Genomic DNA, 24,967 nt, shown 5'->3' with positions numbered 1-24,967 from the left:
GACCTTCAAATTAAGGGGACCAAGTCCAGTACCAGCTGGAGGGTCCGTTTGGGGCAGTGCCACTTCCCACCCTTCTGGAGATGCAGGACCAGTTCGACAGTGAAGACCAGGAGTCCGCTATGCAGCACAAGAGCAGAGGAAGAGTTGCGGAACTGATGCGGTCGATGTCCCACGTTGGAAGTAGAGTTGCAGTCTGCAGGTGGTTTGGAAAAACCACCAACAGGCCTTGACAAAGGCATAAGTCGCAGAGGAGGATTTTTCAGAGCTACCGGGGACCAGGAAGGTCCGAGGGGAATCAACCCAAGGAGGGGAGTTGCAATGTCTCCCAGCAGTCAGAAGAGCAAGAAGTCGTGGATGCAGCTTCCTAGGCAACTCACAGGTAGCAGACACAGGAGTCGCAGTGAGGCCCACTCAGCACACCAGGAAAGGAGTCCCATGTAGCTGGAATAGCAGGCAGGAGGCCACACATTGCTGGGAAGAGTGCAGGAGGCCGGGGCTACATGGAGCTTAAAGATCCCTTGGGAGAAGAGCCAAGAAGCCTTGGTAACTGCAAGAGTTGCAGTGCACAGAAGTACTGTCCTGCAAGGAGAGGCAAAGAGTCACCACCTCCTAAGTTGGACAGCTGGTAGAAGGGACCAAGGGGACCACTCAGGACCACCATCTGCATTGCAGGATCCACGCAGAGTTGCAGGAGAGAGGACCCATGCAGCCGGTCATCGTTGCAGTTGGTGCCTGTGGATGCACAGGGGTGACTCCTTCACTCCAAGGGAGATTCCTTATTGCATCTGGGTTCAGACTGAAGACTTGCCGCCCTCAGAGGATGCACAGCCGGGTAAATGTTGCAGTTGCTGGAAGGAGCCGGAGAAACAATGTTGCAGAGCAAAGTAGCTGCTGGAGCTGCAGATTGTAAGTTCCTGTGAAGTCCAGTTGCAGTTCCAGTGGCCAGATGTGGAAGTAAACGTTGCAGAGGAGTCCTGCCGGAATCTTGTACTTCGAATCTGAGGACCCACCCAAGAGGGAGACCCTAAATATCCCTGGAAGGGGGATTGGTCACCTAGCAAGTTGACCACTTTTCAGGAGGGGGCTGTGACGTCACCTGCCTGACGTGGCCGCTCAGATGCTCCCAGACTGCCTACATTGGATTCAAGATGGCAGAACCAAGTGGCCACCTGGAGGAGCTCTGGACACCACCCCTGTGGTGGGGATGGACAGGGAAGTGGTAACTCCCCTTTCCATTTTCCAGTTTTTCACCAGATCAGGGACTGGAGGTTCCTGAACCAGTGCAGGAGGGCACAAAATGTGCCCTTCAAAGCATACCAGTGACTTGGGGAGGCTACCCCTCCTAAGCCGTGTAACACCTATTTTCAAAGGGAGAGGGTGCCGCCTCCCTCTCCCAAAGGAAATCCTTTCTTCTGCCTTCCTGGGCTTGAGCTGGTCAAGCAGCAGGAGGGCAGAAACCTGTCTGTAGGATGGCAGCAGAGTGGGCTGCCAGTTAAAACCCTGCAAGGATTCTAAGGAGTCCCCTGAGTGCATGAAATCATACAACCAATACTGGCAACAGTATTGGGGTATGATTCCGACATGTTTGATACCAAACATGCCTAGCATTATGTAGCTGGACATAGGTAGTGCTAGTGACCTATGTCCAGTACACTTGTAAAATGGCTTCCCCGCCCTCACGAAGTCCAGGAAAATGGAGCTGGAGTTCGTGGGGGCACCTCTTCTCATGCAGGGTTGCCCTCACACACAGGTGCTTGCACCCTGCCCTCTGGGCTAGTAGGGCCTGCCATAGGGGTGACTTACAGTGACCTGGTTCAGTGACCTGTAGTGAAAAGGTTACATGCGCCCTTTCACGCAGGCTGCAATGGCAGGCCTGCAGACACACTTTGCATAGGCTCCCATGGGTGGCACAATACATGCTACAGCCCATGGGGAACCCCTAGTGCCCCAATGCCCTGGGTACCTAGGTACTATATACAAGGGATTTATATGGCCCCAGAATGCCAATTGTGGGGTGTAAAGAGTTAGGGGCAACCAAATCCAGAGGGAGAGAGCACAGTTATGGGGTCCTGGTTACCAGGATCCCAGTAAACACAGTCAAAGCACACTGACATCTGGCAAAAAGTGGGGGTAACCATGCTAAAAAGAGGCTACTTTCCTACACAACCCCCTCCCCACCCCCCCAAATGAAGGACAAGTAGGCTAACCTTGGCCAGATAAGTCTTTATTGTCTAAGTGGAAATATCTGGAACAAATCTCTGCAGTGCCGGCCAAATGGGTCTTGCAGATCATACAGAAGGGCTCTTTCCTCCCCTTCCAGTCTTTCCCTCTCCCTATGCCTCCGTCAAAAGAACAGCTGATGCAGAATCACTTAGTTTTGCACCACAAGGAGCCTTAGAAAGGGTCCCGATATCAGAAGTAGGCAGTGGTTATTATTCCTACTACTTTCTGATACCCAAAAAGAACAAAGGTCTTCGACCTATTCTGTATTTGCGGGACGTCAATCTCTTCCTCAAAAAGGAGAAATTCTAAATGCTCACTCTGGTTCAGGTCTTTGTCTCCCTTAGACCAAGAAGACTGGATGGTAGCGTTGGAATTGCACAATACGTATTTCCATATTCCCATCCTGCCTGCACACAGGTGTAACCTGCGGCAGCTCATCTGCTCAGGTTAGGGGTTTCACTCTTCCCCTACCTCGACGACTGGCCGTTGAAGGCTCCTTCCACCCAGGCTGTCGTCACCCACCTTCAGACTACGGCAAACCTCCTGCATTTTCTGGGGTTCACTATAAACATGCCTAAGTCATATCTTACTCCCTCTGAAATGCTTCCTTTCTTCAGAGCTGTTCTGGACACAGTGCAAGTTCAGGCCTATACTCCCAAGCATTGTGTCCAGGATATTCAGGTTATGATTCTGTTGTTTTGGCCTCTATGCTGGATTTCGGTGACACATACTGAGGCTGTTGGCCTCATGGCCTCCTGCATCCTGTTTGTCAATCATGCCAGATGGCATATGAGAGAGCTCTGCAGTGGGACCCTAAGTTTCAATGGGCACTTCATCAGGGAAGTCTCACTGACACAGTTCAGATCTTGGAGGGAACTGCAAAAGATCTGCAGTGGTGGTTAATGAACTGCGATTGGGTCAGAGGCAGACTCCTCTCCCTTCCTCAACCAGAGGTTACAGTAGTGACAGAGGTATCACTTCTGGGATGGGGAGGCCATCTGGGAGAGGTCGAGATCCGAGGCCTCAGGTCTCATATGGAATCCGGAGTCCATATCAACTTACTGGAAGCTCCAGGCGATCCGATCGGCATTGAGAGCATTTCTTCCTGTTGTAAAAGGGAAGATGGTGCAGGTGTTCACGGACAACACCACCGCAATGTGGTAATTCAACAAGCAGGGCGGTGTGGGGTTGCGGGCCCTTTGTCAAGAGGCCTTGCATCTCCGGACATGGCTGGAACAGCAGGGTATAACCCTGGTGGTTTAACACCGGGCAGGTTCCCTGATCGCAAGGGCAGACAAACTAAGGTGTCGATGCCTAGCAGATCAGAGGTGGTGTCTCCATCCTGAGGTGGCACAAGGACTCTTTCAGCAGTGGGAAGAGCCGTGGTTAGATCGATTTCCCTCCGCAGAGAACCCACACGTATTGCACATTGGAGTTTCCAAGGTGGCACTCGCTCAGCAACGCTTTTCATTGCAAGTAGAGCTCAGGCCTCCTGTATGCCTTTCCGCCCATACCACTTCTGCCTTGAGTTCTCAAGAAGATCAAGAACGATTAGGCCCAAGTAATTCTGGTGGCTCCGGACTGGGCACGGAGAGTCTGGTATCCTGAGCTTCTGAAAATGAGCATCGATCCTCCAATCAGGCTGCCCCTTCAGGAAGATCGTCTGTCGCAGCAGGAGGGGAAGGTTCTCCACCCGAACCTGTCAACTCTACACCTTCATGCGTGGAGATTGAGCAGCAGCAGTTGAAAGCCTTTGACTTCCCCCCCCCCGAAGTCTGTAAAGGTATTCTAGCAGCCAGGCTATCCACCTCCAAGACCGTCTACGCCTGTTGTTGGAAACACTTTGTATATTATTGTACGGAAAGATCTATTGATCCTCTTTCTGCTTCTCTCTCTGACATTCCTTTCTGTGTCTCATTCCTTGCTCGGCCGGGCTCTGCATTGGGCACTCTCAAACGGTGTCTTTCAGCCTTATTGACATTCCTTCGCTGATCAGCCTTCATCATTCAAATCTCCAATTGTAAATAGAATTCTTAAAGGGCTTGTACATATGTATCCTCCTATGTCCTTTGTCGTGCCTCAGTGGGATTTAAATGTGGTCCTCACTTTTCCCATGTGTGCTCCCTTTGAGCCACTGCACAACGGTCCTCTCCGGCTGCTCACCATCAAGACTGCCTTCTTAGTGTCGATAATATCTGCCAAGAGGGTGAGTGAGATTCCAGGCTCTTTCATCTAAGCTGCCGGATCTCACCATGTTCCCAGACAAAGTGCTACTTAGAACTCGTGCCTCTTTCCTCCCTAAGGTTGTGACCCCATTTCACCTGGGTCAGAACATCACCATGCACACTTTCTTTGCTCCACCACATCCTTCAAAAGAATAGAAGCGACTCCACTAACTGGACCCAGAAATAGAGTTGTCGTTCTACCTTGACCGCACAAAAGGTTCTGGGTGGATGACCAACACTTTGTGGGGTACATGGGAGCAAAGAAAGGTTGGGCAGTGCAGAAGCGAACCATTTTGTGCTGGCTCGTTCTCTTCATTAGTATCTGCTATGCACTGGCAAAGAAGCAGCCTCTTGAAGGCTCATTCCACCAGGGGCAAGGGTGCTAGCACAAGGTGTTCTAGTCCTGGATATCGGTCAAGCAGCGACGTGGGCATCCCTGGACACATTCGCAAGGCATTAATGCCTGGATAATCAGGTCTGTAGAGCTACGCACTTTGCCCATTCAGTCCTGCAGGACTTTTTAGTGTGAATGTGTTTGCAGCCCACCGCCAAGAGGTTATGGATTGGGTATCTATTCTGAAGGTAAGAAATCCACAGCTAGAAGTCTCTATCAGATGAAAAAGTTACTTGCCTTACTAACTCATTATCTCTTAGAGACTCCATCTAGCGGCAGATTCCTTACATCCACCCATACCTCCCTGCTCTGTGGACATGTCTGCTACAGTCAGGGATTGTCCCTTACAGGGCCTTAGTTTTTTAACAGACAAGCTGTGGAAAGTGACACTTTTGGCATGGTTACCCCTCACTTTGTGTCTGATAGCGTTGCTAGTAAGTCACCCCTTTAGCAGGCCTTACAGCCCTATGGCAGGGTGCACTATAAAACAGGTGAGGGCTTAGCTGCACGAGCAATATGCCCCTAGAGTGTCTAAGTTGATTCTTAGACATTGTAAGTGCAGTGTGGCCATGTGGAGTACATGACCTGGGAGATTGTCATTACGAACTCCACATCTCCATGATGGTTTCACTGAAGTCTGGGAAGTTTGGTATCAAACTTCTCAGCACAATAAACACACACTGATGCCAGTGTTGGATTTATTGAAACATGCACCCAGAGGGCATCTTAGAGATTCCCCTGCATTTTAGCCAAACTTCTAATGCAGGACTGACCAGTCTGTGCCAGCCTGCCACTTCCAGACAAGTTTCTGACCTAATGCGGAAGAGAGCCTTTGTGCTGTTTGTGGCCAGACACAAAGCCTGCACTGGGTGGAGGTGCCACAAAAAGACGACTTATCCTGAAGAAGCAGCGACCTTTTTAAAACCCCAAGAGGATGGCCTGCCCACCAGAGGACCAAGATCTCACGAGGACACCGGCCATGTCCACAAGGAAAATCCAGCAAAGAACTCCAGAACCGCCCAAGATCCAAAAGCCCTGCTCACTCAGTACCCAATGCCCATTGCCCGTATCCAGGTGGTCCACCAGTCTAGCCAGATTCCCAGAGTATTCCGACCTAGTGCCCAACCTGGGTTGACCCCTCCTGACCAACACGACGACGCCTGCAGACTAAATCCAGAAGGCCCCCCTGCCCATGAAGGATATGGATGAAGATTCCTGATGCCTAAAGGTACACCTGCACCCACAGTTCCCTGGCCTTGGGGAATCCTAACCGCTCCAGCAACGTTCAACAGGCGGCTATCCTTCTTGTCCAGCCTGTAGTTCTCCAGGCCCTACTTCCTGGACCCAGCCTGAAGTCTTTTTGTGACCCCTGTGCCGATGAGGGTGTGTGTTTGGTGCTGAGCTGTGGCCCCTCTGGTGCTCACCTAAACCCCCTAGGTCTGCCCTCCAAAGACGCGGGTACTTTTCTGCTGGCAGATTCAATTCTGGGTTCCGCCAGTCTCCATGGGAGCCCATTTTAAATCTTGCAGCAACTTTGACCTCTGCACCCGGCCGGCCCTGTGTTGCTGGTGTTGGGTGTTTGGGGTTAACTTGAACCCCAACCTGCGGACATCCTAACCCCCGGAGACTGGATCTGTAATTCTTGCACTTACCTCACCTCAAAACTGCACTAACTTTTCTCCCCCCAAGAACTGTGTTTGAAAATTGTACTGTCAACTTTTAAAACAGATTATTGCTATTTACTTGAAAACCGTTTAACTTGCCAAATTGAAACAGTGTTGTTGATACATATGCTTGCTACTTACTTGCAAATGTACTTACCTGGAATCAGAATCTTGTGGTTCTAGAAATAAAAAAACAAAATAAATTTTTGCTATATAAAAACAATTGGCCTGGAATTAGTCATTGAGTGTGTGCTTCACTTATTGCCTGTGTGTGTCCAACAAACGTCTTGCACTATCCTCTGATCAGCATAATTGCTCGACCACACTAGCACAAAAGAGCATTAGTATTATCTACTTTAGCCTCTGTTAAGCCTCTGGGGAGCCTCTGGACTCTGCACTCATTTCAATATAGTACATACAGAGTCAGCTTCCTACACAAGCTGGTAGTTCTTTCCATGGCCCTTCCCTTCTGGCGTGGAAGTTCATGGAAAAGGAACTGACGTACATGCACCTGGGTGGTGCCTTTATACGTGACTGTGACGTTACAGACGGCTCCAAAAATGGCACGCGGATCCAAACGACGCCACCCGACGGGGCGCGCAAGGACTAAATGTAAGGATTCTGCAGCTAGATAAGGTCTCTACCAGAGAATGCGTACAGAACGTAATCTACTTGTTCTTTTGCTTCCCCCTCACCCCCAACTGTAGAGAAAAATGCATTAATTTGTATCAACCACCTATGCTTTGTGTCTTCTTTTCCTTAACAGTTTTGTTACAGAAAAAAGCCAATGCTGGATTTTGTCATAGTATGCTGTTGACTCTGCTAGAGCAATAACTACACCACCTGATCTTATTAATAACATCAGTTGCAATATCTGTAGAACACTAAACAGTAAACCTAATAGAGTGAAATTACAGGTGAGAGCCACAAAAATGGTTTATTTGTGATGTGACCAATCTGAAATAAATGGGCTGAAGGCTAGCCCAGCATTGATGGCACGCACACCACCTTTGCAAAAACATGCCCATAAAAATGCTGCCATTGTTGCACCCAGAACATTGTATAGAGCTCACAATCGAAGTTTAAGCAAAGCAGCATTGTTTATACCTCACCTTGATAGGAATGAGCAACTAAAACTACAGAGAATCAAGAACCAGACAGCCAGGGAATGCTTTGCCATCTACATGTTAATAAGTAACCCATCCTCTTCAGCTGCCTTAATGGTTCCCAGGTACGTAGAGGATCAAGTTGAAACTTTTGAACTTTATGCATATGTCTCACAGGGCCACATCTAATTCCATAGTGCCACAGTACACAACTTTCTCGAGCTTAGGATCCAATAATTCATGCTTAATCACACAGCCCACATTCAGCTAGGTAAAACACAAAGCTAGTGAATTAAGGTCCTCATAAAAGGAGTTCATAAAATGTTTGAAGATCCCACACCAAGAAAAACCTTTTGAGTAAAAACTCTACATGTGCATTCATTGATCCTTGACCAACCTTAGTTATTCATATATTTGTATCAATCCCTAAACTGGAAGTTAATTTTTAGTAGTAAGTTTTGTCATTATCTCCCTAAAAAATTACTTCCACGTTTAGTTTGGTGCTGTAAATACCGTGATGGGTTTTTACTATTTTCATTGCGATCATCAATATTTTTTCATGAAATAACTGAGTAACTTTTGGAAACAGATGGATTGTTCACCAGTAGTAAATGCAAATCACTGCAATGCTAACTTTAATGTGTTCTTTGTATTTTCAGCCTTGGTTCCAGACAAAGATGTGCGGGTCAGTGTTAAAGCTCTTGCTGTAGGCTGTGTCGGAGCAGCTGTTGCTCTACATCCCAGTGCCTTCTTCAGCAAACTTTATAAGCAACCTCTTGAATCCCTTGAGGAAAAGGGTACATACAACTTAGTGTGTTTCTCTCCTGTCTTGATAAACTATGTTGTGTGGATTGGATTTTAGGTTTTAGGGGTGGGGGTGGGGGGGGGCAGGGGTAATTTTAGGGGCAGGGGTGGGGGGGGGGTCGGGTGGGTTTAAGGGCGGGTGGTTTTAGGGGTGGGTGGTTTTAGGGGTGGGGAGTCGGTGTGGTTTTAGGGGCGGGGTGGACGGTTGGGATAGTTTAGGTTTTAGGGATGGGGTGGGGGGTTGGGGTTGTTTTAGGGACAGGGTGGGGGGTTGGGGTTGTTTTAGGGGTGGGGTGGGGGTATTATTAGGGGCAGGGGTGGGGGTTTGGGGGTGTTTTTTGGGGTGGAGGGGTTGCGGTAATTTTTAGGGGCGGGGGATGCTAATGTCTTTACCAGGAATGCCTTTACAACGAAAAATCGTTACAGCATTCGTGGTAAAGGCATTCGTGGTAACAACGCAGTCGTTGTTCCGACCGTGTTTTTCAGGCATGCGTTGTTCTAGCATGCGTTGTTCCGACATACATTCGTGGTGGACGCTTCTACCTGCAGATTCCTCACCTTTAAATTTCTCCAAGTGCCATATTAGATCTGGAAGATTTTCAGAGTAACTGCTCCCATAAGCCAGCAGGTGGTACCACCAGAACCTCACTCTGCCTCTAGAAAGTAAGTTGTGAATCTTTATCTAGGCACCACCCCTGTAAGATAACATCCTTTCTCCCCCTGCTCTTTGACACAGATATAGAACTCTGCATCCAACTTTTGATATCTTTCACCAGTACCAAAATTTCAAAATGATGCTATGGAAACGTCTCCCCCACCCCCAAAAAAGGCTTCAGATTGTTCCATGACTGCTGGAAGCAGATGTTGGTCACCGATCTACCCGATGTCTGCTTATGGTGTCTAGGTACGACCCTAAATCATGTGACAAATGCTCCGATGCACTTGAAGGTGATCATGGAGCAGGATGCAAAGCCGTACTCACTGAACCCAAAAAGCAAGGTAGTACATGCTGTAAGCAGCAGGTCCCCTCCATGTTGTAGGCTTACTAAGTGACGGTGCTGCTCCAGGTTGCTGTCTTCTGATAAGCAGAAGTAGTAGTCAAGGGGCAATTTGTACCACAAGCTCAAGAAGTCTAAGCAGGATTCACCCTCATCTTGCCATGCCTGGTCTGGAGAGCAGTTGTGCAGTTGACATTCCAAAAACCTAACTTTACTGTCATAGTCTAACTCTGAGCCTTTTCCAAGGCTTTCCCCAGCATGCCCAAGTTCCCTAGACCTTTGTCAACCCCACAGGGACTTCTGCCGCCAAATACCAGGGGCTTACAAGTAAGTTAAGCTATGCCAATTGGGTGTTAGCTAATCCATACACCATTTTAAGTGTCGGAGCTCATGCACCTAGTACTGATTATCAGTGCATCTCAGAGTCATTATACAGTACCTAGTAGTCAAAGTGGGAAGCAAAAAGTGGAGATGTACCTGCAGAAAGCCTGTGTTCTTACATACGCCCAAACATCACACACAGGTTTTCCAGCGCAGATGATTCACACAGGAGAGGAAAGTCTCAATTTACCTGGTGTTGCCCCATAAAATATGTGAAGTACAAACAAGATCTTCCACCCCAAAAGGCAAGAATGTGTGGACAAGCCTGAGCTTCAGTGATCTTAATTTAGTAAACATACTGTGCACTCATCAAGGTTGCTCTTAACACTGTCACCATTGAAAGTTTTGCTAGCAAAGTTCCATGGGTCATTTCGGAGTTATACTTTCAATGAAGGAGATTTGCTGCCTCCTCTTACTTTACTTACAACATTGTTTGTATAGCTTTGTCTGCAAGATTAGGCCTATTCACAGGTGTACATCTCCTCAGTCTATACCTCCTCTCAACTGGCTCCTTGTCCTTGCCATACCTTGCCCACCCTTCTCACTGGGCTACCCCTGCCCATCATTTTGAGCTGACACTACTTGCTGGTGGATGGCGACAGACTAGTCCTCTGTGTCCACAGGTTTGTCTTCCTTCAAACAATAGTCAGCTGCAGACTGCCTGTAATAGGCCCCTTTGCAGACATTGTGTGCAGCTGCCACCAAAGTCTTGCTGCATTTTCATGCAGGTTCTTTAAGAACTCAGCATAAACATATTGTAGTCATAGGTCTTCATTTCAAAACCTGCAGCCACTCAGATAGGAACTAAGATCTTCATTATATGTCAAGCCCTTAGTTTACAACAGTACCAGTTAGGTCCTGTCAGATCTCTATCCCCCCTCCAGATGTTTTACTCTCCTATTTTGCACTGTAAACCACACACCAAAATTCCTTTAAATCATTCATTATCATAATTTCAACACAAGCTCAGGCAAACAGGGAATGGGGGCAGACAGGATACTAAATCCCTTACATGGTCATGTGCCACCGTTAGTGGGCAGACTTTTTTTTCTTGACCTGGTAGTGTACTAAAACTTGAGACCATTGAGTTCTGCAGATTGTTCAGCAAGGTTACACTCCCCCTCCCCCTCACCACCTCCCCCCCTTCACTCCACCGCGTCTGCTCACCCTTTTTTTCTTCAGACTTGAGCAGATCATGCCACCATCCATGTGTAGGAAGTTGGTTAGTTAGTGGTATAGTGGCATAGGGGAGCCTCCAGATGCATGACAGAGCAGGGTATGCTGCTCCTGTGCCCAAAAAAGATGTAGATCTTGAACTTCTAAACACTTTCCTGTAGAAGGACAGATTCATTTATTTATAGGTTTATTTTGGCCGAGGTTCTTTCTGCCTTGCATTCCAGGGGACTGGATGGTGTTCTAGGATTTGCAGGACTCGTACTTATTCATTTCCTGCAGTCCCAGACACACTTCTTGCAGTTTGTGATGGTGCCTGAGCTCTAACAGTTTGCTGTTCCACTCTTTGGCATGGCCTGACCGCGGTCACTTCTGCTTACAAAGGTGATGGCAGGAGTCACTGCCCATCTTCATAGATCATGGATACATTTATTTCCATACTTCACTGACTGGCTGCTGATGGCAGCCTTCCCGTAGTCAGCCACAGACTTTCTACAGACAACAGTCACACTTCTATGATCCATGGGGTTTTCCAGCAACAAACCAAAATCCCATCTGCAGCCTACATGGATGAGTCCCTTTATAGGGATTATCCTAGACACATTAGCTTTCAAGACCTTTTCTACCCTTCAGTGAATGTTGGACATTCAAGTTATCACCCAGATGTTTTGGCCTCACTCAGAGGTTCTGGTTTTGAGGCCTCTTTGCTCCATGCGTTCTGCATACTTGTTAACACACACAGTCTTTGTACTGAAACTTCTGCCTGCAGTGGGCATAAAACTGGAGTTGCCTTTTGAACAACTTCTTTTAGAAGGGGGTAGCCCAGTGATGGCTATTGGACACCACCCTTACTTTCTCCTGTGATGGTTGCATTATCTCTGTGTTGCGGTGGTTGCCTAGGAGAGGTGAAGATCTGCAGCCATTGCTCCCAAGAGGAGAAAATGCTCTACTTCAATCTTTTGGAGCTTTGTGCCATTTGGTTGCCTCTCAAGGCCTTGCCATTCATCAACAGGCAGCCAGTTTAGGTCTTAGAGGACAGTTCAGCCGCCATGTGGTACTGCCAAAAGGAGGAAGCTGTAGAGTCACAGACCCTGAGCCAGTAGGCACTGCTTATCTGGTAATGGCTGGATCTCCAAGGGATATTTCAAACTGCCAATCATTTCATATGCTTGCTAAGCATCAAGGTGCATGAGTGCAGCAAATGGTATGAATGGCATCTTAATATGAAGGTGACCAAGGGCATCTTCATTTGAAGGGGTGCTTTTGCTAGATCTTTTCACCACAGCCAAGTATGCGCAGTGTCATGAATATTCTAAAGTGAACCTTGTCCAGGTGGCTTAACCTTTGTTTAAAGGCATGCAATACCCTCGTCAAAAAAGAGCCTTCTGAGAGCCTTTCAGCCCCATTCCACAGGACAAAAAAACTGTCAAGATGGCAGTGGCAAAAGATGCAAGACACCGGGCAGGATTCTTTTTGAATGCATGTTCACACCTTCCCCAGACATTACTACCTTGGCTGTCAGGTCTGCAGAGAGGGCACATTTGCCCTCTGTCTTCCATGATTTCCTGGTGAACGTCTACTGAAATATTGCTTTGGTATCTATTCAGAATGGGAGGAATCTGCGGTTAAAAGTATGTATCAAAAGAACAAGTTACTTAACTTTGGTAACACTTTTTTGGCGGATACTCTAACCAAGATTTCTCACTGTTGTCCTTCGTTGCTGTTCAATCAAGTGCCTTAGGGTTCCTAAAAAGGTCCTAAGTTAGATTTCACACATTTAATCTTCCAGTTTGTTACGAAGGTTCTGCCTGTGTGGGTAAAGTTTAACTGTTATCATGCTGCTGTGGTAGCTGTATAGAACTCTAAGCCATCACAGAAGGGTATAATGCCCCTACGTGCTTATGTTTGGGAACACCTGCTCTGAATACATTTTTGGACCCAGCCTGGTGTCTGTGGAAATCCAGAAGGTGAGGAATCTTTGGTTGGATCGAATATTCACCATAAAGAGCATTGATGTCATCTAAGTTTCATTTTTCTCTCTCTAGGAAGTCAGGTGTGTCAGATCTAGGTTAACATTTAAGTGGTGTTTATCACAGAACGTATTAGTTATCTATTACAATTATTTTTGTTTGCCGGTGACACATTTCTTTGTCTGAAACACTGAGTATAGTGGTTTGAGAAAAACCTGTTATTTATTTGTAACATTACTTCTATAGCAGTATAGCATATGTATTTTGATTTATTTTCTTAGCAAATTATTCCTCTAACATTGTTATGAACTCTCTTTATTAACTTTTAACCTCAAATACATTTATTTTTGTAGAGGAACAGTATGTATCTGATGTACTGAATTACATTAACCACGGAGATCCCCAAATCCGAGGAGCTACAGCGATTCTTTGTGGAACCATTATTTACTCTATTCTCAATAAGTCTCGCTTTGATGCTGAGAGCTGGCTAACCAACGTGAAAGGGACTACAGGTAACCACTGCTTTAAAATATACATGTATGCACCACTGTTTCTAATACATTTCGTTGCATTTTAGTGACCTAAGTGTTGAGAGGTCAACCTCTGTTTTCTTTCGTATAGCATTGGCAGTTACTGCCTGTTGAGTGACTTAGTTCCCTTGAAGGTTACTTCGAGAGGTATAACTACAAATATGGGATCAGGCATTCTTAGTTATAAAGATTACCAAGTATTCTAGGTAGTCTTGAGGCAACCCCGTGAAACACCTTTCTATGGTACAGCGAAACTAGGCACTCCAGAAATGGATTTTCTATATAGACTCATCCAGTTGTAATCCAGGAAATCTTCCATTGATAGTCATGAACACTGACTTGTCGCGCCCAACCCATGCATGGGACTGTCACTGCTAATGAATTTAATTAAGATTCCCATAGAGGAAAACTAGGATTGCAGGGAAGCAACTATATGTTGCTAACATTTTAGCCCTGTTAATCCTTTCACTGAAGTTTTGAGTTTGGTTCCTGTAGAAAATTATTTATCTAGTATGACTTTGGTACTGAACAGGCTGACTATGTTTTTTCCAGCATTATATTGAAACCAGCTTTTACACATATATAGGGAGTCACATATTTTAGAAAATCAAGAAGGCTGCTTTATTTATGTGATGTGGTGTTCCTTCAGTCCTTAACAGAATTGACACATGAGACAGTTGCATTAAATAATAGCTGCATATGTGATGCATGCATCTTTTCATGTTTATATTTAGCAGTGATTTAAAGCAGAATTGATGGTCAGGGAGGTGAGGCGAGAATCACTCTGTAGGAGAAGGTAAGGAGACAAAGGTAGGGAGGTAGCATAGGCAAGTGAGGGAAAGGAAAAAGATGGACCAGATGAAGTCAAGGTTACAAAGATTGGATAATTCGAGCAATACTTATAAAGTAAGTCAAAATGATCTGCTGGGGCTAGGTGTTCAGACCGTAGGCATACTTACATTGCATGATGCTTTAGTGCAACAATAACCCCAGTCCATAAAGGTAAACGTTTTATAGTGTGTGACAGTTAGGATTGCTCTTTCTCAAACTTGCTGTGGTTGGAGAAAGGTATTTGAACCCTTAATGCCTACCTGAGCACACCTGTAGTCATGACCATGAGATTATGAGATAAATATGTGAGCACCCAGGGTTTGGTATCTTATCCATCGCCATATACTCCAGTTGACTACAATTCAGCCTTCCCTTTTGCACTAGATAGCCATGCCTTTTTGCACTGGAGAGAAGGAGGGTGTAAAACGTTTGCGGACATGTTTGATGCCCAGAAATTGAAGACCTTTCAGCAATACAAAGCTGCATACAGCCTCCCCGAAGCTGAGCGACTTCACTATGTCCAAATTAGACCCTGTGTAACTCACCCTCTCACTCACTGTGGAGCCACAAGAGGCGAAACCACTTTCGAATTACAGTGGGCACCATATCGACATTGCACAAACTTCTATTGACACACGATACCCTGCAATCGTGGGTGCATAATTGAGAGTGGGAACAGGCTTTTGGCTCACAGGTGACACTGAAGGGGTGCAGTACGCTTCAAAGGGGTATTCACTCCTCATCTATCTACCCTTTGGGACTGGAGATCCACTAAATGGTGTGGTACTGCTGGCACTACAACCCCTCCCCCATAGGCTGCATCATGTGTATCAGAACAGGTCCCCTAGGTGTTGGAGGGATGTCTCGCACTTAGAGAAACACTTGATATATGGTGGGGATATCCAGTGCTTGTGCCATTCTGGGAACAAGGTCTCTGAACCTCTTCAAAAACTCCTAACTTTCTCAATTCTTGAGACACCCGAGGTGATGCTGCTTGGCCTTAAGCCCCCATTCCTGGCCACCTGTCAAAAGATGAGCCTTCCATGCCTGGGTGCTGGTAAAGTAACCATTGCCCACCATTGGAAGAAACCAAACTGCCTGCCACTCACACACTGCTATCCGAGACTGTGGGCAGTTTTAGCTATGGAGCGGTTATCTAGCAGCATGCAAGGATCACACCTAGCTTTCAAGGCTAATTGGAGGCCACTTGTCCAGCATTTAAGTGGAGGACAGTCAGTTCAGGTCCTCCGTCCGAAGTGGAAGGCACTGGACCTTTTGCATTGATACACACAGGGTGAGTTCACAATTCTGTTTGTTACTGCCAACTTGGAAGTGGGTGGGACAGGAAGGAACAGCCCTGCTCAGGAAATGACTCCGGACGATTTTATTTTCCATCTGTGGACACAGTGGTCGGGTTAACCTTCTGCAACTGAGAATTACAGAAGGAGGAGGAAAGGAATTAGACTAGTAGCAGCCATTTTTGTTGAGGACTGTTGATATGTGCTTTCTGTAACTATCCTTAGCAGGCTGTGCAAGTTGCTCAACAAATTTCAATTTTGATGAAGATGGTTTATGCTGCACTATTGCTGTCATACCTAAAAAAAAAAAAAAAAGGTCTAATAAAGTGTTTTGGAAAAAAACACGTTCCCCACACTCGGCACCCAGCCAGTCACTAATAATCTGAATACAATATTCATATGTTTAATGCAACCTGCCTTCGAGAGCCTTTTTACTTGGCTATCTTACATAGAAGGTTGCCATCTCCATTTTTTAAGACTTCGCTGCTTAGGGTCAGTGATACTTAAGTACTGCTGTTATGCCAGCCTTACCTACTGATACTCAGTCATAGAACAGTTCGATATTATTCAAGCAAATGAGTTATTCTTGTTCTTCGCCACACCAAGATCATGGTGAGAAAGGGAATAATGTATGTTGGAAGACAGAGAAGTGCTGTTTGGTATATTCTCTTGTTTTTTGTTTTGTTTTTCGCGTCTAAAATACAAATTGTTTTTCTTCCAAATACTCAAGAACCATATGGGATATTATTCAAGAATCTCACAAGGTTATCTTGTGTTCATTGGATTTTTTAATGATTCATCCGTTTGCCTGCCTACGGCTGGGTATGTCTTTTACAAACTCCGGATGTTCTTGGCAAAAAATGCTCTTTCTTCTCTTGTAGATTCATGTATGTATTGTTTTATGATACTTCAGTATTTTTAATGGGCTCCTGTCAGCAACAACACAATAAATTTGCTTTCACAGCTCATTAGGTGCCTCTAGATATGTCCATTTTGCCCATCTTCTGGTTTGAATAGTCTTAGTTTTGCTGGTGCTGCCCCATGCAGTTATTTAAATATTTTTATGTGATTTCTATTTAGGCGCTGTGAGAAGGGAAAGGTTTTCCTTTAAAGGGCATAAAACGTTTCTCTAGTATTGGATCTTTCATAGGTTCACATGCTTGAATCATTTCCTGTTGTCAAAATGGAAGTCCCACGATATCAGAAGGCAGTAGAGAAAAAAAACGAATAAAAGTCAGTTTAAGGACATTCACTTTTATAGCTTATGAACCTCATTTAAAAAGAACCAAAGTCCAGCCAGTCAAGACAGCTCCCTTTAGAGCCCTCACCACAGAGGCTTCAGTTTCAGATGTTCTTTTACCGCACGTTATGTGATGGGAGTCTCCCTTAGCTCTGCTCAGTTTACTACTTTTTCCTCAACATTCAAAAATATTTTACTTCAGAATATCGCTTACAGCTATGAATCCATACATATTCCAACCAACCATAATTTCAGAGCCTACTAAAAAGATTACTCAGGCCTTGTGAAACATGGGGGAAAAAGGCTTCACTCAGAGGACCCACATAAGGACTGAATCTACTGCCTGCATCCAGAACATAAGGAGAGACTGTAAAATATGTCACACCTTTTCACAAAAAACATTAAAAGACAGAGAGTAGACTTCTAATCTGACTCCAAAAGCTGAAATCTAGAGATGTCCCTCTTTCTGATGAAGAAATTGAGGAGTCCTCACAGACTGAAAAAACCCATAAACCGGGTAGGTTTCCTGAAAAAATGCCAGTAGTATCACCCAAAAAGATTTTAAAGAAGACCCACCACATTCCTTCAGAGCACTCCGTCGACCGCACCGTCATCATTGACTATTTCTACACCCACATCTTTGTTCACCTCTGCATCTCCACCCACGATCATCCGATGGTGTCGACGCCGATCATAATTGTTAAAGTGCAGACAAAGTCACACTCTACAACGAGCCTGTCGACCACAACTCTACCATTGATGTGGGCTCCGCCAACGAAGACTCAATCAACCCGGAACTCAAGACCTTCAACAAGATAACTGTCTACGCAATCAATAATAAATACGTTGATGCCAGTAGCAGAAATATTGTCGACGACAGTTCCAATACAAATGAAAACATCGACGAGACCTTCATTTCTACCATTCTCAAAAACTCCAGTAAGACAAAGATCAGCAGCAGAGACATTTTTGTCTGTGCATACATCTCCGAACAAGGTTTCACCCTGCCCGCCTGCACACTTATTAGACTATGATGAATCAGAGGATGATGGGCTCACTGGAGTAGCTTATAGCCCATCTGAGCTCCATGTAAAGTGCCAAGAGGATGAAGAAGAGTATTATGGCTGTCAAATTTATGTTGTAGAGACACAAACAGGGCATTATGAGGAAGAGTACATGGATTATGGCCATCAAGAACCGGAACAATCAGTTCAAATGCTATTGTCTCCAGTTAGTAACCTGCAGAATATGCTTTAGGATTACTATAAATGATTCCCTGACCAGCAATAGCTGCTCCCCCACTCTTCTCACAACCCTAAACCAGTTAATCGCCGATTGCTTGTTTTAACTGCACCAACATGTCCATCACCTACGCAGGCCACTACTTTAGCTGATCCTCCAGCAGATGACTCGCCTTCCACTGATGAAGAGAGCTAAGAAGAGGAAATCAGAGAGACAGCCTCAGTCTCAAATGAATGGACTGAATACCTAATTCCACCACCATCCCCTCCACTACCTCCACCGGTGGATTCTTTGCGGGACAACATTGGGGGCTTCAATAGCCTTAAGGAGAGGGAAGCAAAGAGGTTTAAGCTTCCTCTATCTACAAAACAGTCGGATTGCTTTCTCTATGGTTTTAAGGAGCCTATGAAGAAGTCTATAAGGGCCATCCGTATTGTGGACTTTATCTGGGGTGAGGGTCTCAAAACAATAAGAAATCTGGCAGCAGTCTCGGCAGTCCTGCCCTGACTAGGTAAAACATTTAAAAAACACTAGAGGACTCTCCAGCATGTTTAATAGGCCACTCTAATCCGGACTTGATGTCGCAGGTGGCGCAGTGTCACTCTAAGAATCTGTTGTCCCCTATTTCCACACCACAGTACAGAGACGGTCATATACTCAACAAAATTGGGAAGCGATTTTCTCCCATGACTGCCACCACAGTTAAGGCTGCAAACTCACTGGCAGTACTAGGCCACTACGATCGCCAAATATGGAGAGAGATTGCTCCATTTATTGACCTACTGACAGGCGATGTCAAAGAGGAGGCAAGAAAAATTCTCCAGGAAGGGGGAAAGAACATCTTCAGAAATTGACTGTGCGATAGTTATATCCTTGACCGGCTTTAGGCAGCTAGCAGGTGGAGCTGTCCTCAGGAGGCAAGGATGGCTGAAGGCCACATCCTTCCCGCCAGAAAATCCGAGCAGGATCATTGACATGCCTTACGATGGGAAAGCACTCTTCAGCAAACATGTGGATGATGCTCTTCAGTCAATAAAAGCCGACACCCATACTGCCAAATCACTTGGAACACTACAGATGAGGAGACTGCAAAGGACCATTCTCTTGTAGAGCCGGCTACCAACCATACAAGCAACAGTACCAGCCATTCAAAGCCAATATCGCTTCTAGTATTCTCAGCAGCAATACAGGCAACCACCTCCTGTAGTGTACAAATAAACACCTAGAGGCAAAATGCCCTCCTGAGGTAGGGACACTGCCAGAAAACACTTACCTTTTAAAGGTGCCGGCTACCTCCCACAAACCGCAAAATCAGCTTGTGGTTTGAGTTTAAGATTATCCTCACCACTAGATGGGTACTAGATGGGTACTAGATATCATCGCTTGTGGTCCAACTAGAATTCATCAAGAAACCACAACAGCCACCCCACCTCATAAAAGAGCCCCACCTCCCCATCTAAAACCACTTCTGTTCCAAGTATCAACCATGCTAAAAAAGGATGCCATAGAAGAGATCCCCAGGACTCAGAGAGGAATAATGTTTTACTCTCGCTGAGACGGTCATGAGACTGGTGCGCCCCATATTAGATCTTTGAGCCTCAACAAATATTTAAGAAAACAGTCCTTTCACATGTTTACCCTACAGGATGTATTGCATTGTCTCAAGAGGATCACATGACAGCTCTTGATCTCCAGGATGCACATTTCCATGTCCCTATTCACCCAAAACATCGAAAATGTCTACGATTCGCTATAGCTAGCACCCACTACCAATTCAAGGTACTGCCATTCAGACTGAAATCAGCACCATGCATTTTCACCAAATGTCTAGCGCTAGTCGCAGCCTATCTCAGACAGGAAGGAGTTCATGTATTCCCATACCTTGATGACTGGCTAATAAAAGTGCCTACTCTCAACAAGCAGCAAGAGATACAGCAACTTGTCTGCTCTCTTCAACAGTCTGGGCTTCACCATCAACAAACATAAGTCTCATCTCTCCCCGGCAACAGCCCCAACCTTCTTGGGAACGTTGCTACATACCATCAAGAGCAAAGCATTCGCCGCACGAGAGAGACAGGAAAAAAATCAACAGCTAGCTCAGAAACTAATGGGGAAAAAAGTTTCTGTTAGACTATACAGGTCATTCCTCAAAATGCTCTCAACTTGCATCCAATCCAATCATGCGACCATTACAAGAGGAGTTGGACAAACAATGGCTTCAAACCCAAGGGTTGTTAAACAACATTATTCACATTATTCCGACCATGATCATAACCATTTGCTGGTGGGTACAGAAAGCAAATCTCTTCAATGGGCTCACGTTTCTGGCACCAGTTTGGGATTATGTGATGCTTCTCTGGAAGGATGGGGTGCCCACCTCCAGGACTTAACAATAAGTGGCAAATGGAATCACTTTCAAAACCTGCTGCAACTCAAAGCCATCGCTCTGGTCCTGATCTCTTTCTTCCCCAAGATAGCGATATCATCAGTGCTAGTCCACACGGACAGTACCACCCGCGTGCATTACATAAACAAGCAGGGAGACACACATTCGCCAAAGCTTTCACAACAGGCACAAGAAATGTGGAAATGGGCTATGCATCATCAAGTAACACTCTGAGCATGTGTCAGGAGCAACCAGTGTCCTCGCAGACACATTGAGCAGGACAGAGGCCAGCTGTCATGAATGGGAGCTCGACCAACACTCTGGACAGAATCTTTAGTTGTTGGGGAACACCAAATTTGGAGTTGTTTGCGATGAGGGAGAATCCGAAATGCCAACTCTTTGCAAGCTGGCACCTTCAGGAGGGATCATGGGGGAATGCATATTCGATAAGATTGTCAGGGATCTATGCACATGTTTTTACCCCGATCCCGTCAAGATTCTTCAGGAAACTGAACAGGGAACCAATATTCCTGATTGCCCCCGGCAGCACAGGCAGTTCTGGTTCACAGAGCTCCTGATCCTCTCAGAAGAAGACCATTACCAGCGGAAGCCCATTCCAATGCTTCTGACTGTGAACAAAGGCCAGGTTCTTCATCCCAATCCGACAAGACTTCACTTATCGGCCGGGCTCGTGGGTTCAGTGAATTTGCCTCACTAGATATTCCTTCAGACTGTAAATAAATCCTTGTGGAGGCCATAGAAACTACCCCTAATAAAACGTAGACATTTTTGTTTTTGGTTCACCCTGTCTCTTCAATTCTGGAACAACTTCCTCTATATTTGCTTCAGTTGGCTAAACCCGGCTTATCTCACTCTTCCATCAGAGTACACCTGGCAGCGATCTCTCGATTCATAAGAATGAATAACACACCCTCCCTGTAGTCTAGCAGTATAACAACATTCCTCAAAGGCCTCTTCAGGACTTTTTCCTTCAGTCAAAATGCCTCCTCCTTCATGGCACCTGAGTGTCGTGCTGACAGTTCATTAAGGCTCCATTTGAACCCGTTCATAAAACAGAATTAAAGTACTGAACTTGAAAAGCAGCACTTCTTGTAGCTCTCACTTTGGCAAGGAGAGTAAGTGACATTCAAGCATTCACGATCAAAGTACCATTCCTACAGTTTAGACAAGACAGTGTAGTACTTGGGACCAGCCTTAAATTTATTCCAAAAGTCCCGTTAGAGGTCCATCTGAATGAACCTGTTATATTAAGAACCTTTTTTGCCTATCCCCAAACTATGGCATAAAAGTATTTACTTATGTTGAATGTCAAAAAGTGCATTAAATTTTATTTACACAGAACTCGTCAGATATGCAAAACAGATCAATTATTTTTATACCTCTGGAAACCTACAGAAGGGATAACCAGTTTGCAAACAGACTGTAGCTAGATGAATTGCAATTCTGACACAACCAGGTTGAAAAAACTTTGACAAACCAGGTCAAAGCTCATTCAGCCAGGGCTGCCTCTACCTCTATGGTGCTCTTTGCTGGTGTGCCTATCTAGCAATTATGCTGAGCAGCTACATGGTCCATCAGGCATATCGTTAGACAGAATTGTTGCCTGGACTCTTCTGACAAGAGCGGTGCGATGGTGGGACAAGCAGTGTTGCGTCATCTTTTTCAGTAAGGTGAGCTTTTTCGAACTATCTTTCCCAACATCTGCTATGTTAGATTGTGATCATATTGGCAAGTGTTAACAGCTAATTATTCTGATTCAAGCATGTGAATCTATGAAAGATCCATTACTGGAAAAGAAAATGAGTTACTTGCCTATAAGTGTCGTTCTCTAGTATTGGTATCTTTCATAGATTCACATACGACCCACCCTTCTCCCCTTATTATATACCACTTGTGCTGGAAAATCTGAGAGACTGGAGCCTGTGTGGTGTGGGTCCTAAAGGATGCTGTTGCCTGATTGGCTGGACTTTGTTGTTCATTAAATTAGGTTAATAAGCTATTAAAGTTAATGTCCTTTAACATTGAGTTCTATGTAGGTTTTTTCTCTACTGCTTTCTGTGATACCATGGGACTCCCACTTGGACGTCGGGGAATGATTCAAGCATGTGAATCTATGAAAGATACCAATACTGGAGAACTACATTTACAGGTAAATAACTAAGGGCCAGATGTATCAAGAATGCATTTTGCGAATCGGAAATAGCGATTTTTAAGAAATCGCTATTTCTGAGTCACAAAATGCAATGTATAAAATTTGCGATTCGGTAATAGCGATTTCTTAAAAATCGCAAATACTATTACCGAATCGCAAATTGAGAAAACAGCCCATATTTGCCAATATTTTGCATGTCCCAAATTGCAAATTCCTAACTGGAATTCGCAATTTTGGGAAATGCAAAGCCCAGGGTGCTGGGGGCCTAAGGCCCCCTCTGCAGCACCCCAAAACATTTTTTAACAACATGTGTGCTTAACATGTAAATTTTAAAAATGCATTTTAAATGCATTTTTAACATTTGCACATGGTTACTACCACCAAGTTCAACTTGGTGGTAATAGCGATTCCTTAATGCCCAATTCACATTAAGGAATTGCTTCATACATGTGCTTTCGAAATCGCAAATAAGGATTCCTTATTTGCGATTTCTGATTTAGAGAGTCGCAATTTGCTACTCTCTAAACAGGGTCGCAATTTTAAGGAATCGCTATTTTAGCGATTCCTTAAAATTGCATTCAGAATGCCTTTGGTACATTCTGAAAGGGCTTTTTGCATTCGCAAACGGCATTCGCACCGTTTGCGAATGCAAAAAGCTTTGATACATCTGGCCCTAGTTCCCTTCCTCATTGTCCTTGCAAAGCAAGCAAAACATCTACAAAGTGATTTGTAAATGTACGCAATTGGGAAGAGGCTGATAAACCCCATATTATTGCAGCAGCTACATTACAGATTTCATGTGCCTGAAATAAAGGCTTAAGCCACCCATTACTCTTATAAAGAGAGCAAATAAGCATAATTTGTTACTTAATAACTTAAATTTCTCTATTGTATTGAATTAGCACAAAATGGCCTCAATCAAAACACAAACTGTTGTTTCTTGTTTCATTTTCAGAGTGCTGTTAAATTTTTTTAACATAAAGGTTGAATAGTTTTTGTCCTGTACAATATAATTTTTGTTTCAATTCAACAGTGTGTTATTATTTGGGATGGTAATGCAAACTTGGAAAATGCCTACATTTGCTTAATGGTTACCCTGTGAAAGTTGTAAGGAGGTTGAGAAATCTTGTCTTTGGGACGGTGCAATGAGATCTGTTGCTTGGACCTCTAATTTTGTCCTGAGATACCTTAGAACCTGAACTTTGAGACCTTAGAGATAAGTGGAGAGATGCAGTCTGCTTTCATGGAAACTGTGTCTGTTCAGAGCTCTGTGGAAAGAGCAAATAGAAGGGCTATTTTAGCTCAGTAACCTGTGAAGTTTCCGTTTGCGAAGACCCTTTCAAAAGGCTTGATGGGGAATGATGCAACGGGAGGGACCAGGATTTATGTGAACTGATCCACTGGCCATCATTTCTCGCACTACATTAACATCTAGAGGTGAATGAGCTAGACCATCAAATTTGAACCATGCATGTTCTTTTATTACTTACAGTAACTAGTAAGGAAAGGTGAGTGATCTACATTCAACTTTGAAACAGGATCCTGACTGATGAAGTCATACCTGCCTTTTAATTTGCTGACAAAGAAGGGAACAATGTGGTATTTTCCTGCAACACCTCACCTGCTTTCAAACAGATTTAGAATGATGAATCCCTTTACTGTTGTGCTCTTATAATATCAGTTTGTAGACCTTTCACATGGCACGTCAGCAGTACCAAAGTGATTTTCAGACATTCTAAAGCCTGTTGAGCAACACACTTTTCAATTCAAGCTTTGATGAATTAAGAACACTCGTCTCACTCTCAAAGATCATAAAATTGGGGTCTTTCCACTAGATGCATACAATGCACTTTGTAACAAGATGAACCTTTTGAGGTTATTTTAATTTCTGCCTTGTGCATTGAAAACAGTTGGTGCTCTTGTTGCATCATCAGGTAGTTAGCTTAAGCTTTTACCCAGAAGTTAACCATTCTGTAGTTCTGCTGCTATCACTACAGCCATTCTAGGCACCAAAATACATTCTAGTAATGCTCTTCTGATAGATTACGCAAACAAGATTGAGAAACTGCAGACCTTGCAGAAATCTGCATATATTATAGCCACCTTATAATTCATAAGGCAACATGTCTCTTTGGTACTACAAAGATACTGCTAAATTCAATAATATAATTGAAGTGGCAGAGCACCAAGTTACCTACCGAATCTCACAAGTTGGTCCTAGAATCTCCTCCTTAGGTGGGCTGATCAAAAAGGAGAGTACGTACTTTTCTGCCCAAGATTGCAGTTTGTGCTTTCTTTCTAGAACAGTAATTAAAATTGTGATGAAACT

At 44.8% G+C, this 24,967-nt stretch overlaps 1 protein-coding gene across 2 annotated transcripts in view; it reads left to right on the top strand.

Annotated features, from left to right (window-relative positions):
* HTT (huntingtin) overlaps positions 1–24,967 on the top strand; it is a 1,416,422-nt gene that overhangs the window by 243,644 nt on the left and 1,147,811 nt on the right. For both annotated transcript variants that reach the window (XM_069203496.1, XM_069203501.1), the window contains 2 exons: positions 8,272–8,409; positions 13,292–13,450. In XM_069203496.1, coding sequence (XP_069059597.1) covers positions 8,272–8,409; positions 13,292–13,450 — 297 coding nt within the window. The remainder of the gene's footprint in view (positions 1–8,271; positions 8,410–13,291; positions 13,451–24,967) is intronic.

The sequence above is a fragment of the Pleurodeles waltl genome, chromosome 1_2 (assembly GCF_031143425.1).
Source record: "Pleurodeles waltl isolate 20211129_DDA chromosome 1_2, aPleWal1.hap1.20221129, whole genome shotgun sequence".
NCBI lineage: Eukaryota > Metazoa > Chordata > Amphibia > Caudata > Salamandridae > Pleurodeles > Pleurodeles waltl.
The sequence above is the reverse complement of the archived record's forward strand: the minus strand, read 5'-3'. Positions and strand labels throughout refer to the sequence as shown.